The 14,540-nt window shown below is 40.3% G+C and overlaps 1 protein-coding gene across 1 annotated transcript; it reads right to left on the minus strand.

Annotated features, from left to right (window-relative positions):
- Positions 1–7,563: 7,563 nt before the first annotated feature.
- Positions 7,564–14,258, minus strand: LOC149272589 (tubulin polyglutamylase ttll6-like). Its single transcript, XM_089506924.1, has 12 exons — positions 14,222–14,258; positions 13,739–13,857; positions 13,391–13,521; positions 12,838–12,994; positions 12,358–12,501; positions 11,811–11,896; positions 11,473–11,698; positions 10,641–10,819; positions 10,121–10,309; positions 9,481–9,646; positions 8,601–8,931; positions 7,564–7,736 (listed from the first exon to the last, which is right to left on the minus strand). Exons 2-12 carry the CDS (start codon positions 13,775–13,777, stop codon positions 7,564–7,566), a joined length of 1,821 nt encoding a protein of 606 aa, XP_089363050.1. The 5' UTR covers positions 13,778–13,857; positions 14,222–14,258.
- Positions 14,259–14,540: the final 282 nt, after the last annotated feature.

Consider the following 14,540-nt stretch of genomic DNA (forward strand, 5'->3'; position numbering starts at 1 on the left):
GAATTAATATAGGAATGAAGGAATATTTGTGAATGAGTATATGTGAATGAGTATCTGTGGATGAGTATCTGTGGATAAGGGAATTAATCAGTATTTGAATGAGGGAATATTTGTGAATGAGTATCTGTGGATGTGGGAATGAATTAATATTTGTGTATGAGTAAATAAATATGTGTATGATAGCATGGATGTGTAAGTGGGGGAGGGGGAGCATGGCACAGGGAGGCTGTTTGAGGCAAGGATGGCAAGTCCTATGCTTCCAGTCTGGGTGCTAGACAGGTCCTGTGTATGCAATATGGGTGCCAGGGCTGACATAATACTAAAGAGGGGCTAGCTTGGTGGCATAAGTACACAACGTAAGGCTGGCTGGCGAAATATGCAAGGGTCTGGGGGCATTAATACACAAGGAGGTTCGGGCTGGGGACATCACAAAAATCAATACTAAAGGGGGGCTGGATGGTGGGATAAATATACAATGTGGGGCTGGCTGGAGGCAATACACAAGGGTGTGGGGGCAATGGGGCATTAATGGGGCATTAATTCACAAGGGGTGCTGGCTGGGGGTATCACATAAACCAATACTAAAGGGAGGGCTGCCTGGTGCGATAAATATACAACGTGGGGCTTTGTATTTTGTATCGATGTTATAAATATCAAAATGGCCCTTGGAAGGAAAAAGGTTCCCCACCACTGTTTTACATGTATGTGTTTGTTTGTATATATATATTGTGGTAAAGTGTATGGGAGAGTGGTTGATGGGATATATGTCTCACCTGGTTACCTCAGCCAGGCATGGTAGCAAACCCAGGTGCTCTCAGGTGAGGCTTCCTAAGCTCGTTACTGGGGAGGAGGCCTTAAAAGAGAGGGCTGTTAGGTTTGCAGAGGGAGGGAGGGAGACACTGAATGAAGGAGCAGCTACAGCCAGCGCTGCAGCCCACCAGGTATGAAGCTTTACCCCATACAAAACTGGTTACTTTGCTTTGCGTCAGACCTTAGGCTGCTAGAGAGGTATCCTGCTGTTTAGTTAGAGCCGGACAGGCTTATAGTTTGTTTTGTTTACAAGGTGCTCTGTGACTACAACATCTAAATAAACACGCTTTTACGTTGGAAACCTGTGTGAAACTGTCATTGCCGCCCCATGCGTGAGCTGTCCCCTACAATATATATATATATATATATATAAAGATATATATATTGTAAATGGGTTAAGCTGTATTATTCCAGTAGACATGATGTAAAAAAACAGTATTGCAGAGTATGCGGTGATACCTTTTTTATTGGACTAACATAATATGTAACAGGTGTACTTCATTGGTTGATGGCAGAGGAGGCCCCTGCAGGCGACCAATATGCTCACGTGCACAGCCCTTTAACTCCTGATGGGCAACTTGGCCAGCAGAGACCACTGGTCTCCCCGCTCCAACAGTTAAAAGTCCGTACGAAGGACCAATAAAGTCGCTTGTACGAACCTTTAACTGTTGGAGCAGGGAGACCAGTGGTCTCTGCCGGCCAAGTTGTGGTAGCAGGATTTTTAAAAGTCTGTACGAGCTACTCTATTGGTCCCCAGCAGGGGGCTCGCCTGCCATCAACCAATGAAGTACAGGTATACTTCATTGGTTGATGGCAGAGGAGGCCCCTGCAGGCGACCAATAGAGTTGCTTGTACGGACATTAAAAATCCTGGCGCCAAGGCTGCTGCGTAGTCTGTACCGCGTTAACCCCATATTAACACAGGAACAGGCGAAAATTCGCGGAATAAGAATATTTTTTCCCCCAACAGAGACGAAGACGAACACGAAGAGTTGGCTGGCGCCCAAGTCTAGTATAAATTTCTGTTCCCAGGCTGCCATAAAAAGGTTGGCATAGCTAGGGGCAAATTTAGCGCCCATCACTGTGCCACGTCTCTGTAAATAGAACTGATGTTCGAACTAAAAGTGGTTATGGGTAAAGATCATGTATATCCCCTCTATGATAAAATCTTTTTTTTTCCTTTGAAAGACTTTTATCTTGATTTAATAAATCATAAACTGCCTTTGGAATGTTCTATGATTGTGTAAAGGCTGCTGACATCATATGTCACAAGTATGTAGTTAGCTTGCCATTGTAAACTAAAATGTGTAATATATCTCCTGTGTCTTTTAGGTAAGATTGTTGTTTTTCTACTATAGGTTGTAGTAGAATGTCAACATAATCGGAGAGTCTAGAAATAACCAGGTAACAGATAAAAGGTTGGAATCATAGGATATTCTAGCGATAAATAATTGGATTCCTTTTTGGTGAGGATACCAGAAAGTAGACCTTTTCCAGTATTTTTGCGAGTTCTTTTTTTATATTTATTTGTGGGATCTATATTTAGTTTTGTGTAGACCGCTATAACATCTAATTGCTTCATTGCTTCTGCTGGAAAAAAATTTAATTTTGTCTTTAAGTTGGTGTGTACAAAAGTTGATTCAGAAATCAAATGGGTAATGTCTGCTGGATATTCTAAAAAAAAAAATTTGTATATATTTTGTCAATAAAGATTTCAAATTTGTAAATTTTTGCAGTTGGGGCAAATTTGGGTGCCTTGTTAAATATGCTAATATGATCCTTAGGGAGTATCTTATTACTTAAGTTAAAAACACCTACAGCTGTTATCTCTGATTTAATCTTTTTGGAAACCTTAGGTCCTCTTCCCCTTTTTCATCTTCTTCTATAGAGACTTCTGTGTCTCTTGATAGATGTATGGGAATTATTTCTCCAGCTCCAGTCCTGATCTAAAAAAGTCCACTGTCTCACTTTTTTTGGTCTAACATTTCTAGGTTTGGAGATCAAGGGTCTTGCTGGGGAATTTTTCTGTAATGTTTGCTTTCTGAATATTTTTTATCATTAATTTGAAATCTTGGTTGTTTTTTAAAACCCTTGGGCGCGATTGGGCAGTTTGAAACGTAATAGCTTTCCGGCTTTCATGCCGGAAGCTGTTACAGCAGGTCGGACAGCAGAAAGCCGGCGATGCCGGCTTCTGCTGTCAGTGGGGAGTCCAGGCTGTCAAACAGCCTGATCTCCCGTGCAGCGGCAGGGATGTGTACCTGTCGCTGCAAGAAGGGCTGGACGTATCGGGACGTCCATAGGAGTTTCTTAATAGGCGTTTTTTGGACGTCCCGGTACGTCTATAAGGGAATTAAAGGGGTTAATGTAAAGATATCAATAATCATATTTTTTTCTAGAACAACGTCTGTATGCATCTGACCAATTATTCCTTCAACAACCTCAGTGAGAATTTCATCAGAGATGACATAAAATGCAGTAAAAGGTGTGTAATTGTAATCAGGGCCGGATTAAGAGCATTACAGGCCTGGTACTGAGGATTTTGGTGGGCCTTTTTTATGGAAATAAATAAAATTGACAGAATAGACAGAATCCTGGAGGGCCGGTCCAGCCCTGATTGGGCCTATTTTCATATAGGGGCCTGCAGCTGCAGCTCTATCAGCCTCTACGTTAATCCGGACCTGATTGTAACCAACAGAACTATTATTTCATTTCATTTATATATATATTTCTATTTCAACATTGAGAAGTTGGCTGGAAAACCATGGATACGATGCAGTGAAATTATGGCGTGAGATCGATGATGTCATTATCAAGACCCTGATTTCCATTCAACCGATCTTGAAGCATAGGTATGAGACTTGCATCCCATTCAATGCTGCTGGTACCAACTGCTTCACGGTCCTTGGGTTTGACATCATTCTAGGCCAAAGGTTGAAGCCATGGCTCCTAACAGTAAACATTTTAACAGGGGATGTGTATGAAGGGCTAGGAATGAACTCACTTTAATAATATATAGTGGTAGAAAAAAGTGAAGAACTCACATTCGGAAAATTACATTTTCTACGCTGTACAGACTTTTGCAGCAGAAATTGTGTTTCTGTCCAGAGTGTCTGTGGACAAGTAAATCACATGCATCATGAAACTGGTGTCAGTACACAATGCTTATGTCATGCAATCGATCAGATCGATCAGATATTCCAGTTATTACTTCTAGTCTTATCCTGTAATGGGTGTTAATTCCTCTCTATATGTAATCTTGTTATTCCACGGTTCCTTGTTAGCTGAGTTTTATCATATGCGCTCAGGGCCGGCCCAAGACATAGTGCCGCCTGGGACCAAAGGTTTGCAGGATGCATAAGGGCTTCCTTGGCGCCGAAGACTTGGGCGGCTTACAGTAAACTTTGGGATGCTTGGGATCAGCAAGCGGCTGTGGTTGGTGACTTGTTTTCATGTTCGGGTCAGTTGGAGGCTTTGCTTTGGTTTATTTTTCATTTGTTTTCCTCTGGGGTGTCGGCTTCGGTTATAGATAAGAATATGGCTGCGTTCAGGGCCGGCCTTAGGGGTGTGCGACGTGTGCGACCGCACAGGGCGCCATGGTAGCAGGGGCGCCTGCCTGGGACTTAACTTAAAACATCGTTTGTTTTTTTTTTGTTTTTTTTTAAACTTTATTTAACATCATTCATGTTAAATAAAGTTTTAAAAAAACGATGCTTTAATCTAAGTCCCGGGCAGGGGCGCCGAGCGGTTGCTCGTGAAGTTCTCAGCAACCGCTCGGCGCCCCTTACTCTCCAGACTATTCCGGCGCTCAAGATGAAATGCCGGCACCGCGGCAGAGCGAGAAGATGGGGGGGGGTGTAGTTTGAACGGGCAGGGGGGGTGTAGTTTGAAGGGGCAGAGGGGGGGTGTAGTTTGAAGGGGCAGGGGGAGTAGTTTAAAGGGGCAGAGAGGGGGGGTAGTGAAGGGGGGGTAGTGAAGGGGGGGTAGTGAAGGGGGGCACCAGAGGAGTAGTCCGCACAGGGCGCCACAACGCCTAAGGCCGGCTCTGGCTGCGTTGGCTTTTTTATTTAAGCTGAATGGTTGGGTGGATCACACCAAACATTTTTTGGTTCGGCAGGCGTTGAAGGGGTGTAGGAGGAATCGTCGAGGGGTCGATTCTCGGCGGCCGGTGTCGGTGCAGATTCTGCTTGGGGTGTTACCTGGCATTTCTTTTTCAGTTTATGAGGCTCGTCTATTTAAGGTTGCCTTTTTATTTGTGTTTTTTGGGGCGTTCAGGATTGGAGAGCTGGTGAGTGGTAATACAAAAGGGCAAGGGGGGTTGCGTTTTGAGGATGTGGTTGTGAGCGGGGACATGGTCTCAATTTGGTTGCGCAGGTCCAAGACGGATGTTTTGGTTAAGGGATGCGTGGTGGTTCTGTATCCGTTTGAAGGATCGCTGTTGTGCCCGGTTCAGGGTGGAGTGGAATTTTTGGGTGGTCGGCCGTGTGTGTCAGGGGCTTTCTTTGTCCATGCGGATGGAACGGCGTTATCTCGTTTTCAGTTTTTACAGATTATACAGAAGGGCTGCTTAAGCTTGGGTTGGATCCTCTGCATTTTGGTACCCATTCCTTTCGGATTGGGGCGGCTACGGAAGCAGCACGCTTAGGTTTGGCTGATGCCTTGGTTAAGAGGATCGAGAGATGGGAGTCGGATTGTTTTCGTATGTATGTGCGCCCTGGGAATGTGGTCTGATGGGTGTGTCATTTTTTATGTTGAGTTTCTTGTATATTCTTTCTTTTCTTTCGTAGGTTTGGTGGCCTGGATTGTGGGCCATTCCTATGTGTTCTGGGCCAGACGGAGAGCTGCAGTTCGTCTTAATGGTCAGCGGCTGGGCTTTCCTGAGGACCGGATCAAGTTGCGGTGGTTTGGTTTTCGGGGTTTAAGTTGGATGTATGTGTGCTCAGAAGTGTGGGGGAGGTTGAATTCGGGGTTGCGACCGGATTTGGTGCTTTTTCATGCTGGGGGAAATGAGTTGGGTTTGGTGCCACAGAAGGATTTGGTTCGGCGGATGAAACAGGATCTTGATCGTTTGAGGAATTTGGTTCCTAGGGTTATGGTTATCTGGTCCGAGATGGGTCCTTGTCTATGTTGAAAGCATGCATGCGATTATGCGGCCATTGCCAGATGTCGGGGTAAGGTTAATAGGTTGATGGCCAGCTTTGTTAAGAAGATGGGTGGTGTGGTGGTTAGGCATCGGGATTTGGAATCGTTGCTCCCGGGTTATTTTAGGACGGACGGGGTGCATTTGACTGAAGTGGGTCATGATTTGCTGAATTTAGGCTTTCAGGACAGTTTGGTTCGGGCCCTGTTTTTTCGGGGTTGCGAGGCTCAGACGGCTTGAGGGGTCAAGGTCTGACCAGCGGCAGGGTGGAGAGGCAAGTTTGGAGAGTTTGAATGGGGGTTTTCATGGTAAAAGTTAACAAAATGTTGTTGGTTGTTATGTTTTGTAGGTTTCGAGCTGGTCTGTGGCTCAGAACCTGGGGGTGTAGGGGTATCTGGGTATACCCCTATTAAGGAGTTTGGCAAAGTAAATTATTGGCACTTTATTGTTATGTTTTTGGTTATTGTTAAATTATTATTTGGGGTCATTGTCATGGTGTGGGTGGTGTCGGGCTATTATTGTTACTATTGTATTTTGTATGACAATGACTTTTTGTAAATTATGTTTTTAAGCTGTGGACTTATAAATAATTGTTCACTGCAATTTTGGTGTCCGTGTCTTATTTTGGGGGGTTGGGTATTCTGGTGGGTTTTTTCCTAGAAGGCCCACGGATCGACTATGCGCCTGTCATCTCCCTGCTCTGCCACGGTGCGCGCTGCTTCACTGATAGCATGGATGTGTAAGTGGAGGAGGGGAGCATGGCACAGGTAGGCTGTTTGAGGCAAGGATGGCAAGTCCTATGCATCCAGTGTGGGTGCTAGGCAGGTCCTGTGGATGCAATCTGGGTGCCAAGACACAATTCCCCACCCCTGATGTAAAGGATTCATAGTACAAGACACATAACAGTTTGGGGAACAACAGTATGATGTTTATTTGGGGTCCAGTCTGCTTCATCATGATGGTATTTGATGGTATATTTAACCATGATGGTATTTGATGGTATATTTAACCATGATGGTATTTGATGGTATATTTAACCATGATGGTATTTGATGGTATATTTCATCATGATGGTATTTGATGGTATATTTCTTCATGATGGTATTTGATGGTATAATTCCCCATGATGGAATTTGATGGTATAATTCCCTGTATTAGATAAAATAATAACATGTTAGAAATTGCATTTTGATGTTTGCTACAAAATACTTTTAGTGTTGATGCGTATAAAGAAAAAAACATAAACTATTTTGTTAAGAAGAATTAACATATTATATAATTTAAAAAAACAAAAATATAGGCATGTGTTTTGATTTAAGCCCTAGAGATATTTGTTTCCAGTGCAGCTTTTATATATTTTCTGTTACATTTATGGAGTGCGAGACACGACCCCAGTAGTTTCAGTACTTACATTGAACTGTTGCCCCATTTTATGCATCTCGAAGGTGGTGGCTTTCTCACATCCAGATCTATCTCCTAAAACAGAATCACAAATGTAAACCATGTATGAAGAATCCGTTATTTTCATGCTGCCTCTTTATAGAATGACCAAGATTCTAGTAAATCATTTCATTACCTGTTCCTGTTCATGGTTGCGACACCCGCAGTCTGTTGCTTTCAATGACGTGTGCGTCGGGTAACTTGTGCAGAAGATGGAGCAGCAACTAAAGACCGATTTCCAGGAATAACAGGAAGTAAACCACTTCGAGGTTCCTCAGGACGTCTTCCTCCAGGGATAATGTTCTTCAGAGAGCCAGAAGAAACACCGGATGCTTTCTTGCATGTTGGGTCTTTTGAGAGGAAAAAATATTGTAGAATAAAAAGAATTTGTAGTAGACACACTATACATAAAAGTAAGCCAAATTCTGACTTCTAGTACACAAACATGTATAAGGAAGTGCTACAAGTTCACACAGAAAATAAAGGGTTAAAAGGTACAAAAGTTTGTAAACCAACAATAAATCTCATAGGAATTTAGCTACAGCATACTTAGTGGAATCTAATCAATATTTAGTACATTTGTTGTCGAAAAAAATACACTTTTCTTCCTTGATGTTATCTGTAAAATGTTTAACTGAATTCTCTGGAAAAATTCCTATAACTAGAGATGTCACTGGTGCTTTTCAAACTATTAAATATCTTTTGGAACCCACTATGCAAAAGATATCAGCTTGGTCTTCTTGGACATCATTCATGTCCATCCAAAGCTGAGCTCATTAAACCAGGGATTTGTGGGGTATGTGAAAAATTCATTTTCATGACTCCACCATGTATTATGAAGGGAGAAACTCAAATAGTTTTGCTTGCAAGAAGGTTTCTGCTGACCCTTCATAATGCTATTAGTAGGACAAGTTATTTTACAAACTTATCTATGGATTACGCAGGGGCGGCTCTTGAAAGCAGAAAAGTTATGCATTTTTTGCATCAGTTTTGCTTTTTGCTATAGTAAGTAAGATGAATCTTAAGGAAGGCGTTTACTTAAATCAGTCTAGATTGCCCTGATGATAGATAGATTAGAGTTAATTGCTTTGGGGGGAAAAGGGTTTAGCTTTTCAAGTATATTCTGGAGATTGTGTCCTCAAGAATGAACCCCAGTATGTAAGATAATGGATGTTACTCTCAAACTGAATATTTGTATAAATAAATGTTCTTACTCTGTGCAGCCTTGGTTCGGGCACCGGAGAGACTCCTCTGGCTGTCACGTGCCGGTCGTTTAACTGGCTCACTGACGGCAGCAGTTGCCCGTACGTTTTGCACGACTCTCTGGTGTATTTGTCTCCCCGCAGGATACTGGGAAGATGGAGGCGCTGCTCTTCCTGGCTGAAAGAGTCTGGACAACTGTGGCACATCCCTGCTGGAGTGATGGCTGGGAGCAGTGTGAGCACTGGGAAATGATGCTGTGTGCCTCGATCTCAAATTAGGCAACGGGAGAACAGTTACAGTTTCTGTTGCCTGACACGGTACCGGCGGGCGGATAAAGCGTAGCTGTAAGAAAAAAAACAAGATCTGACTTATAATTTTTCTGAGGTGAGTTAAAAATAAATAAGTAAATGTCATGTGACTAGCACTATGTATATTAAATATGACACATTTTTATGATATAGGAGCATTAATTAACACCGGTGCAGCTTAAACCAGTCCGTTAGTGAAAACTGGTCAATGTTTGTAATTGAAGAATCCTTTAAAATTGGATTACATGATACCTTCTGTTTTGGAAAATAAGTCCTGGCTTTAATTATAGTAACTCTCATTAAAGGTCGGTGTCTAGACAAAATGGACCAAATTGAGTTAAGATTTGGTTTGCATCTAATTTTCATGCAATTGTTTGCATTTTATGTAATTGTTGGTATTTTTGGCCAACTACATTTCTCATGGTAGAAGCTAAAGATGGGCCTTTGGTGACAATAAACTAATAAGCTTGCTAAACACATCATTTATACACCAACTTTTCAATGTTAACATTTAACTGGTTCTGCTTAACTGTCCTTGTACATAGGAACATTACAGATTGCAAACACATGTTGATGTTCATACCTTTCTTTCCATGCTCCTATTGTAATTAGGAGGAGGCGGACAACTTGGCCTCTTTGGTACGTGATATGTGGCAGGCTTCTCAGCGGCTGATTCTCGGACAGCATCATTATTCACACTTTTCTTGGGCTTTGGCTCTAATGTCAGACGAAGCTCTTCCATTTGCTTCCTGCAAGCAAAAAATCAAGATTTTTATGATAAAAAAGCTGATGGAAATGAAAAAATTAGCCCAAGAATGTAGAATAATGAAGAGAATAGTTTCTTGGGTTTCCTTATTTGCCGGGTCCTGAATAATCATTATGGCCTCAAATAATTGTTCACACAAAACCTTTCACATTGTTCAAGATGGATAATGAGCAATATACGGCAGACTCTTTATAAACTTTTTATCCTTAAGATCTTATGGTGTGCAGACCCACCATGCTATGAGGCCGGGCAAAGTCATCTGTGGTGTAAATGGGCAGGTTGGAGAAGTTCTGCCTTTCAACCGACCCATTGAGCAGTGGATAGATCACCAGTTACTTGGGAAAATGGTTACGATATGGATAAGAGTTCTACCATAATTTGATGGTTTTGCATTTCATATTGAAGCCGCTGTAACCAAGATGTAAATGTAGGCACTGTATTTGTAATAATAACTGACCTGACACACTCCGCTCTTGCTTTGGAAGTTGCGTTTTGCCTGTACAGTAAGCCCCTGGGTATGAAGAATTTCCCGTACTGCCCAGCTTTGTGACTGGGGTAGATCCGTCGGTAGCCTCCAAGGTGACTGTGTTCGTACTTTTCTACCTGCTCCAGCCAAGCAGTCTGGGTGTTTAACTGTTCCTGTAGCCTAGTTTAAAAACATTAGTATTGTTATTATTATGATTATTATTATGATTATTACTTATTTTGGTACATTTTGGAAGTTGTGTGCACAGTTATATATATATATATATATATATATATATATATATATATATATATATATATATATATATATAATGGTGCACATATATTAATTGTCATTTAAGATGATAGAAAATGGTAAAAATTCTGCTTGAAGAACCAAGTATTTACATTTATATGTAAATCCATCAGTAACATTTTTATAATACAGATGTATGGTAACGATACAAATTTGCTTCTGCTTCTTATGTAATATGGAATGACTTCAAACTAACCTTGCAGTCGGGAGCTTGCATTGTATTAAATGATGTTTCGCTGTGCGTTCTTCATCATTCAAAACTTTCCTGGGTTCACAGGCACGGAGTCTGATCATATTAAGGGTATCCTTCAAAACGCCGTCCTTGACTTCCTGATCTAACCGTGAGTCTGTGGTAAAACTTGGGGAGTGATTCACCTGCACAAGCATAGAAAATACTGATGAGCTTCAAACTAGTTATTGAATTAATGTTTGTCCTATGAATAAATGTGCTCTATAGGAATGGTTGCATGGTTAAAGAGTTTAGAATCCAACTAAAACAAACTTCCAGTGCACAGTTTACATGCATATATACATACACACATGACGGGGTGACAGCACTCTACAACATAAACTGGTGCAAATCACCCTACTGTGTGACCAAAGTCCTTGGCACGGTCCGTTCAGCCCAATCAGTGTTGGTTGGGTGTCCAGAGCAGATGATTAAACTCAGATGATAAGGAACCTTGGAATAAAAAAGGTTACATATAGAGAGGCATTAACACCCATTACAGGATAAGACTGGAAGAAATGCAGAAATCTTAATATCTGATCCATTTTCTATTGCTTGACATAAGCATGATGTTATGTACTGACACCAGTTTCATGATGTATGCGATTTACTCTGGACACAAATGTAAAAATCTGCAAAAGCCTCTACAGGATAGAAAATCAATTTTTCTGCCATTTTCAGTTTTTTCTACCTCTATACTTTATTTTTTATCAGATTTTATTTTCTGTATATGATTATGGGTTTATTCCTAGACCTTCATTCGTTAATACATATTCCATGTGAACATGTCAACTGTTACCTCTAGGAGCCATGGCTTCAACTCTTGGTCCAGAATGATGTCAAACCCAAGGATCGTGAAGCAGTTGGTACCAGCAGCTTTGAATGGGAAGCAAGTCTGATTCCTATGCTTCAAGATTGGTTGAATGGAAATCAGGGTCTTGATAATGACATCATCGATCTCACGCCATAGTTTTACTGCATCGTATCCATGATTTTCCAGCCAACCTCTCAGTGTTGAAAGTTTCCTGATGAGGTAAAAAAAACATATATCAGAATAGAACTATATATATATATATATATATATATATATATATATATATATAAGAAAAAGTGTTTCTGTTGGCTGCACTTACACACCTTTTACTTCCTTTTATATCATCTCTGATGAAATTCTCACTGAGCTTGTTGATGGAATAATTAGTTAGATGCATACAGACGTCATTCTAGAAAAAAGAAGAAATATTGATATCTTTACATTGTCATTCCTGGGAATTCTAAAGGGTCGACCCAGAATCTCCTGCTTGCCTGGGTCTCTTGTCTCTTTTTCTAGGTAGGGGTGTTTAGCCACCCCACCACCTGGTCACTTAACCTCCTACTACATGCAGATTTAAGATTGTCGAAGGCTAGCTGAACTCCTGTGTGTGGCTAGTGTCACCCAATCTGCAGCTAGCCATGCTCCATGCATGACAAGTCCTGCCTTAACACATGACTAGCATCGTCCCCTCAAGAATCCACTCTAACTCAAGTTCCCAGATATGTATACAGCACATTATCTTCATTTAATGTTCCCATTTTTATGCTATTTAGAATCATATTTTTATATGCTCTATCTGCCAGGGTGCTTCATTTCTCATTGTTTGTTTTACAATCAGTAGGCATTATAGTTTCCATTAAAGATGCTTACCAGGTTTTTGCAGTTGGGTTTGGTGTAGCTGGTGGTCGCAAACCGCACAATACCCTCGTTATAGATGAAAATGCGCAGAGGGTCACAAGAAGTGACAAGGACATAGAGGCGAAGATCAAACTTAAATCCGTCAATCAGGAATGGCTGTGTGGATAAATCACATATATATATATATAAATTAGTATAATTCATGAAGTGCAGACAAGAATCATCAGATGTCTATAGAACTTTATAGTGATCAGAACTTTATATTGATCTAAACCCGATACCCGGTACAGATACCTATACAACATTTCCTGCTACATCTCTGAGTACTTACATAGAAGTGCTTTAGGTTACTATTTCATATTTCCCTATTTCTATATATACAGCACATACAGCATACTACATAAACATTACAATTTAATGTTTTGAGCAATTAAGATGTCTGTTCAGTTATAATGTAAGCATAGAATTCTGTAATATTCCACATTTTATTACCTTTTCGAGATACTGCTGACAGATCATGTGTTTTCCAGGCTTGATGTCATCCGCATTGTACGTCAAGAAAATACCTTGGCCTTGGCAGCCCTTGCCTGGCTTACAGATATAGGTCTCTCCTTTTCTTGTGCGACTGTATGCCTGGAAATCCTCATAGCTATGGGAAAAACAATTATAATTAGAAATTAAGAACAGGCTGTATAAGTGATGACACTCAATGGGGAACAGTAAAGGCAAAAAAAACAACCCATCTGAAGTCCAATATAATAATAATTTCCCATATTTAATGCATATTTAATGTTAACGGTACTTCAATATTATGTGCATTTTATTCAAGAATATACAGGATTTCTGAAGAAAAGTTTACCCTTTTCAAATGATTGTGTTTTTTCTAATAAAGTCTGCCTTATTTTCTGAATATAAAATATATAAAATAGCTTTCGCATTGCAACTGGTATGTTTTACTACTGAGGAGTTGCTATATAGAGAAGACGCAACCCATTATCTACGTTATACTTTCTACAGACTTCATATCCATTACTTAGAGACTTACTCAGCAGGTAGACACCACGTCCGTGGGAAGATGTTATATTCCTCTGGGAAAAGCTTGAACATTCGGTTCATGTTCCGGGCCAGTAAGTCTTTCCTGCATATCTCGCTCATTCCTGGGAAGTGGTTCATTATCTGTAAGTAGAAATGTATAGAATTACACAAAGGCTGTTAAAAAAGGCTGTTCAAGTTAAAATGCATAATTTTATAAAAATAAGGCTCTATTCAGCAAGCTAAAAAATACATTTAGTTATAACCTTTGTCTTATCCCACTCATACAGTTACAGGAACTATAATGTTCTGAAACCCCAATGATTTAATCTACACCCCCTAACAGAAATTTGGTTTTAACCTGAAATGGCTTCATGTCCATGATCTGATTCTGTGCCATATAACTATCTGACCAGAATACTGTCCACTCCTCATCATCTCTGACCTGCTTAAATCCACAATGTTGGACAGCCCGACGCACTGGAATACAACAAAAAGCAAAACTTACACACATGTGCTAGTGTTTTCATTCATTTGTCATATGATGGCATTTCTCACGTGGAATAAATATAAGTGAAAGCGTTATTTTACATTTATAGAATAATGAGATAATACAGCTAAGTTTAGTCATTCCTCCTAACGACTGGATGTATAAATCCGAGAAACCAATTTTATGAATGCAGAACATAGAAAGGTTCCTCTAAAATACTTGTATGGGCAAAATATCTATGATGTAAGAAGTGTAAGAATATATTGTTTCTGTGCATGTTCCAGATCTCTAATATGAAGTTGCAAAAACATTTGAACTATCAAACAGTAATTGATTACTAAAGATCATACTTACCACTCTCATATCTGCACTTGGTCAGATTTATGGCAATTGGTCTGAAAACAAGAAATGAAAATACATCAGTCACCCTGCCTTTAACATATGTTAAAACATCATAAAATGCAGATAAAGTTTACAATGTTCAAAAAAATGACATATTACATAAAATATGCAATAGTTTGGGAAACTATAACCTCATATCTATATACTTTAATAAATGTAAAGCTCTGAGTATAGAATGCACAGGATGAAGATGATGATGACACTGGATTTCTCCAGCATTGTGATCAAATTACAACCGCACATTATCAGAAGTAGGGAAAATACATTATTG

The sequence above is a fragment of the Sceloporus occidentalis genome, unplaced genomic scaffold (assembly GCF_023333645.1).
Source record: "Sceloporus occidentalis isolate IW3139 unplaced genomic scaffold, rSceOcc1.0.p SCAF_437, whole genome shotgun sequence".
NCBI lineage: Eukaryota > Metazoa > Chordata > Lepidosauria > Squamata > Phrynosomatidae > Sceloporus > Sceloporus occidentalis.

What these genes read in the sequence shown, in the direction of transcription:
- LOC149272589 (XM_089506924.1), bottom strand. Translation starts at nt 13,777, where the DNA reads ATGGCACAGAATCAGATCATGGACATGAAGCCATTTCAG. An exon ending in ACGTGGTGTCTACCTGCTGA is followed by an intron (nt 12,995 to 13,390) that starts GTAAGTCTCTAA and finishes TTTTTCCCATAG; the next exon opens with CTATGAGGATTTCCAGGCAT. An exon ending in GCAAGAGCGGAGTGTGTCAG is followed by an intron (nt 9,647 to 10,120) that starts GTCAGTTATTAT and finishes TTTTGCTTGCAG; the next exon opens with GAAGCAAATGGAAGAGCTTC.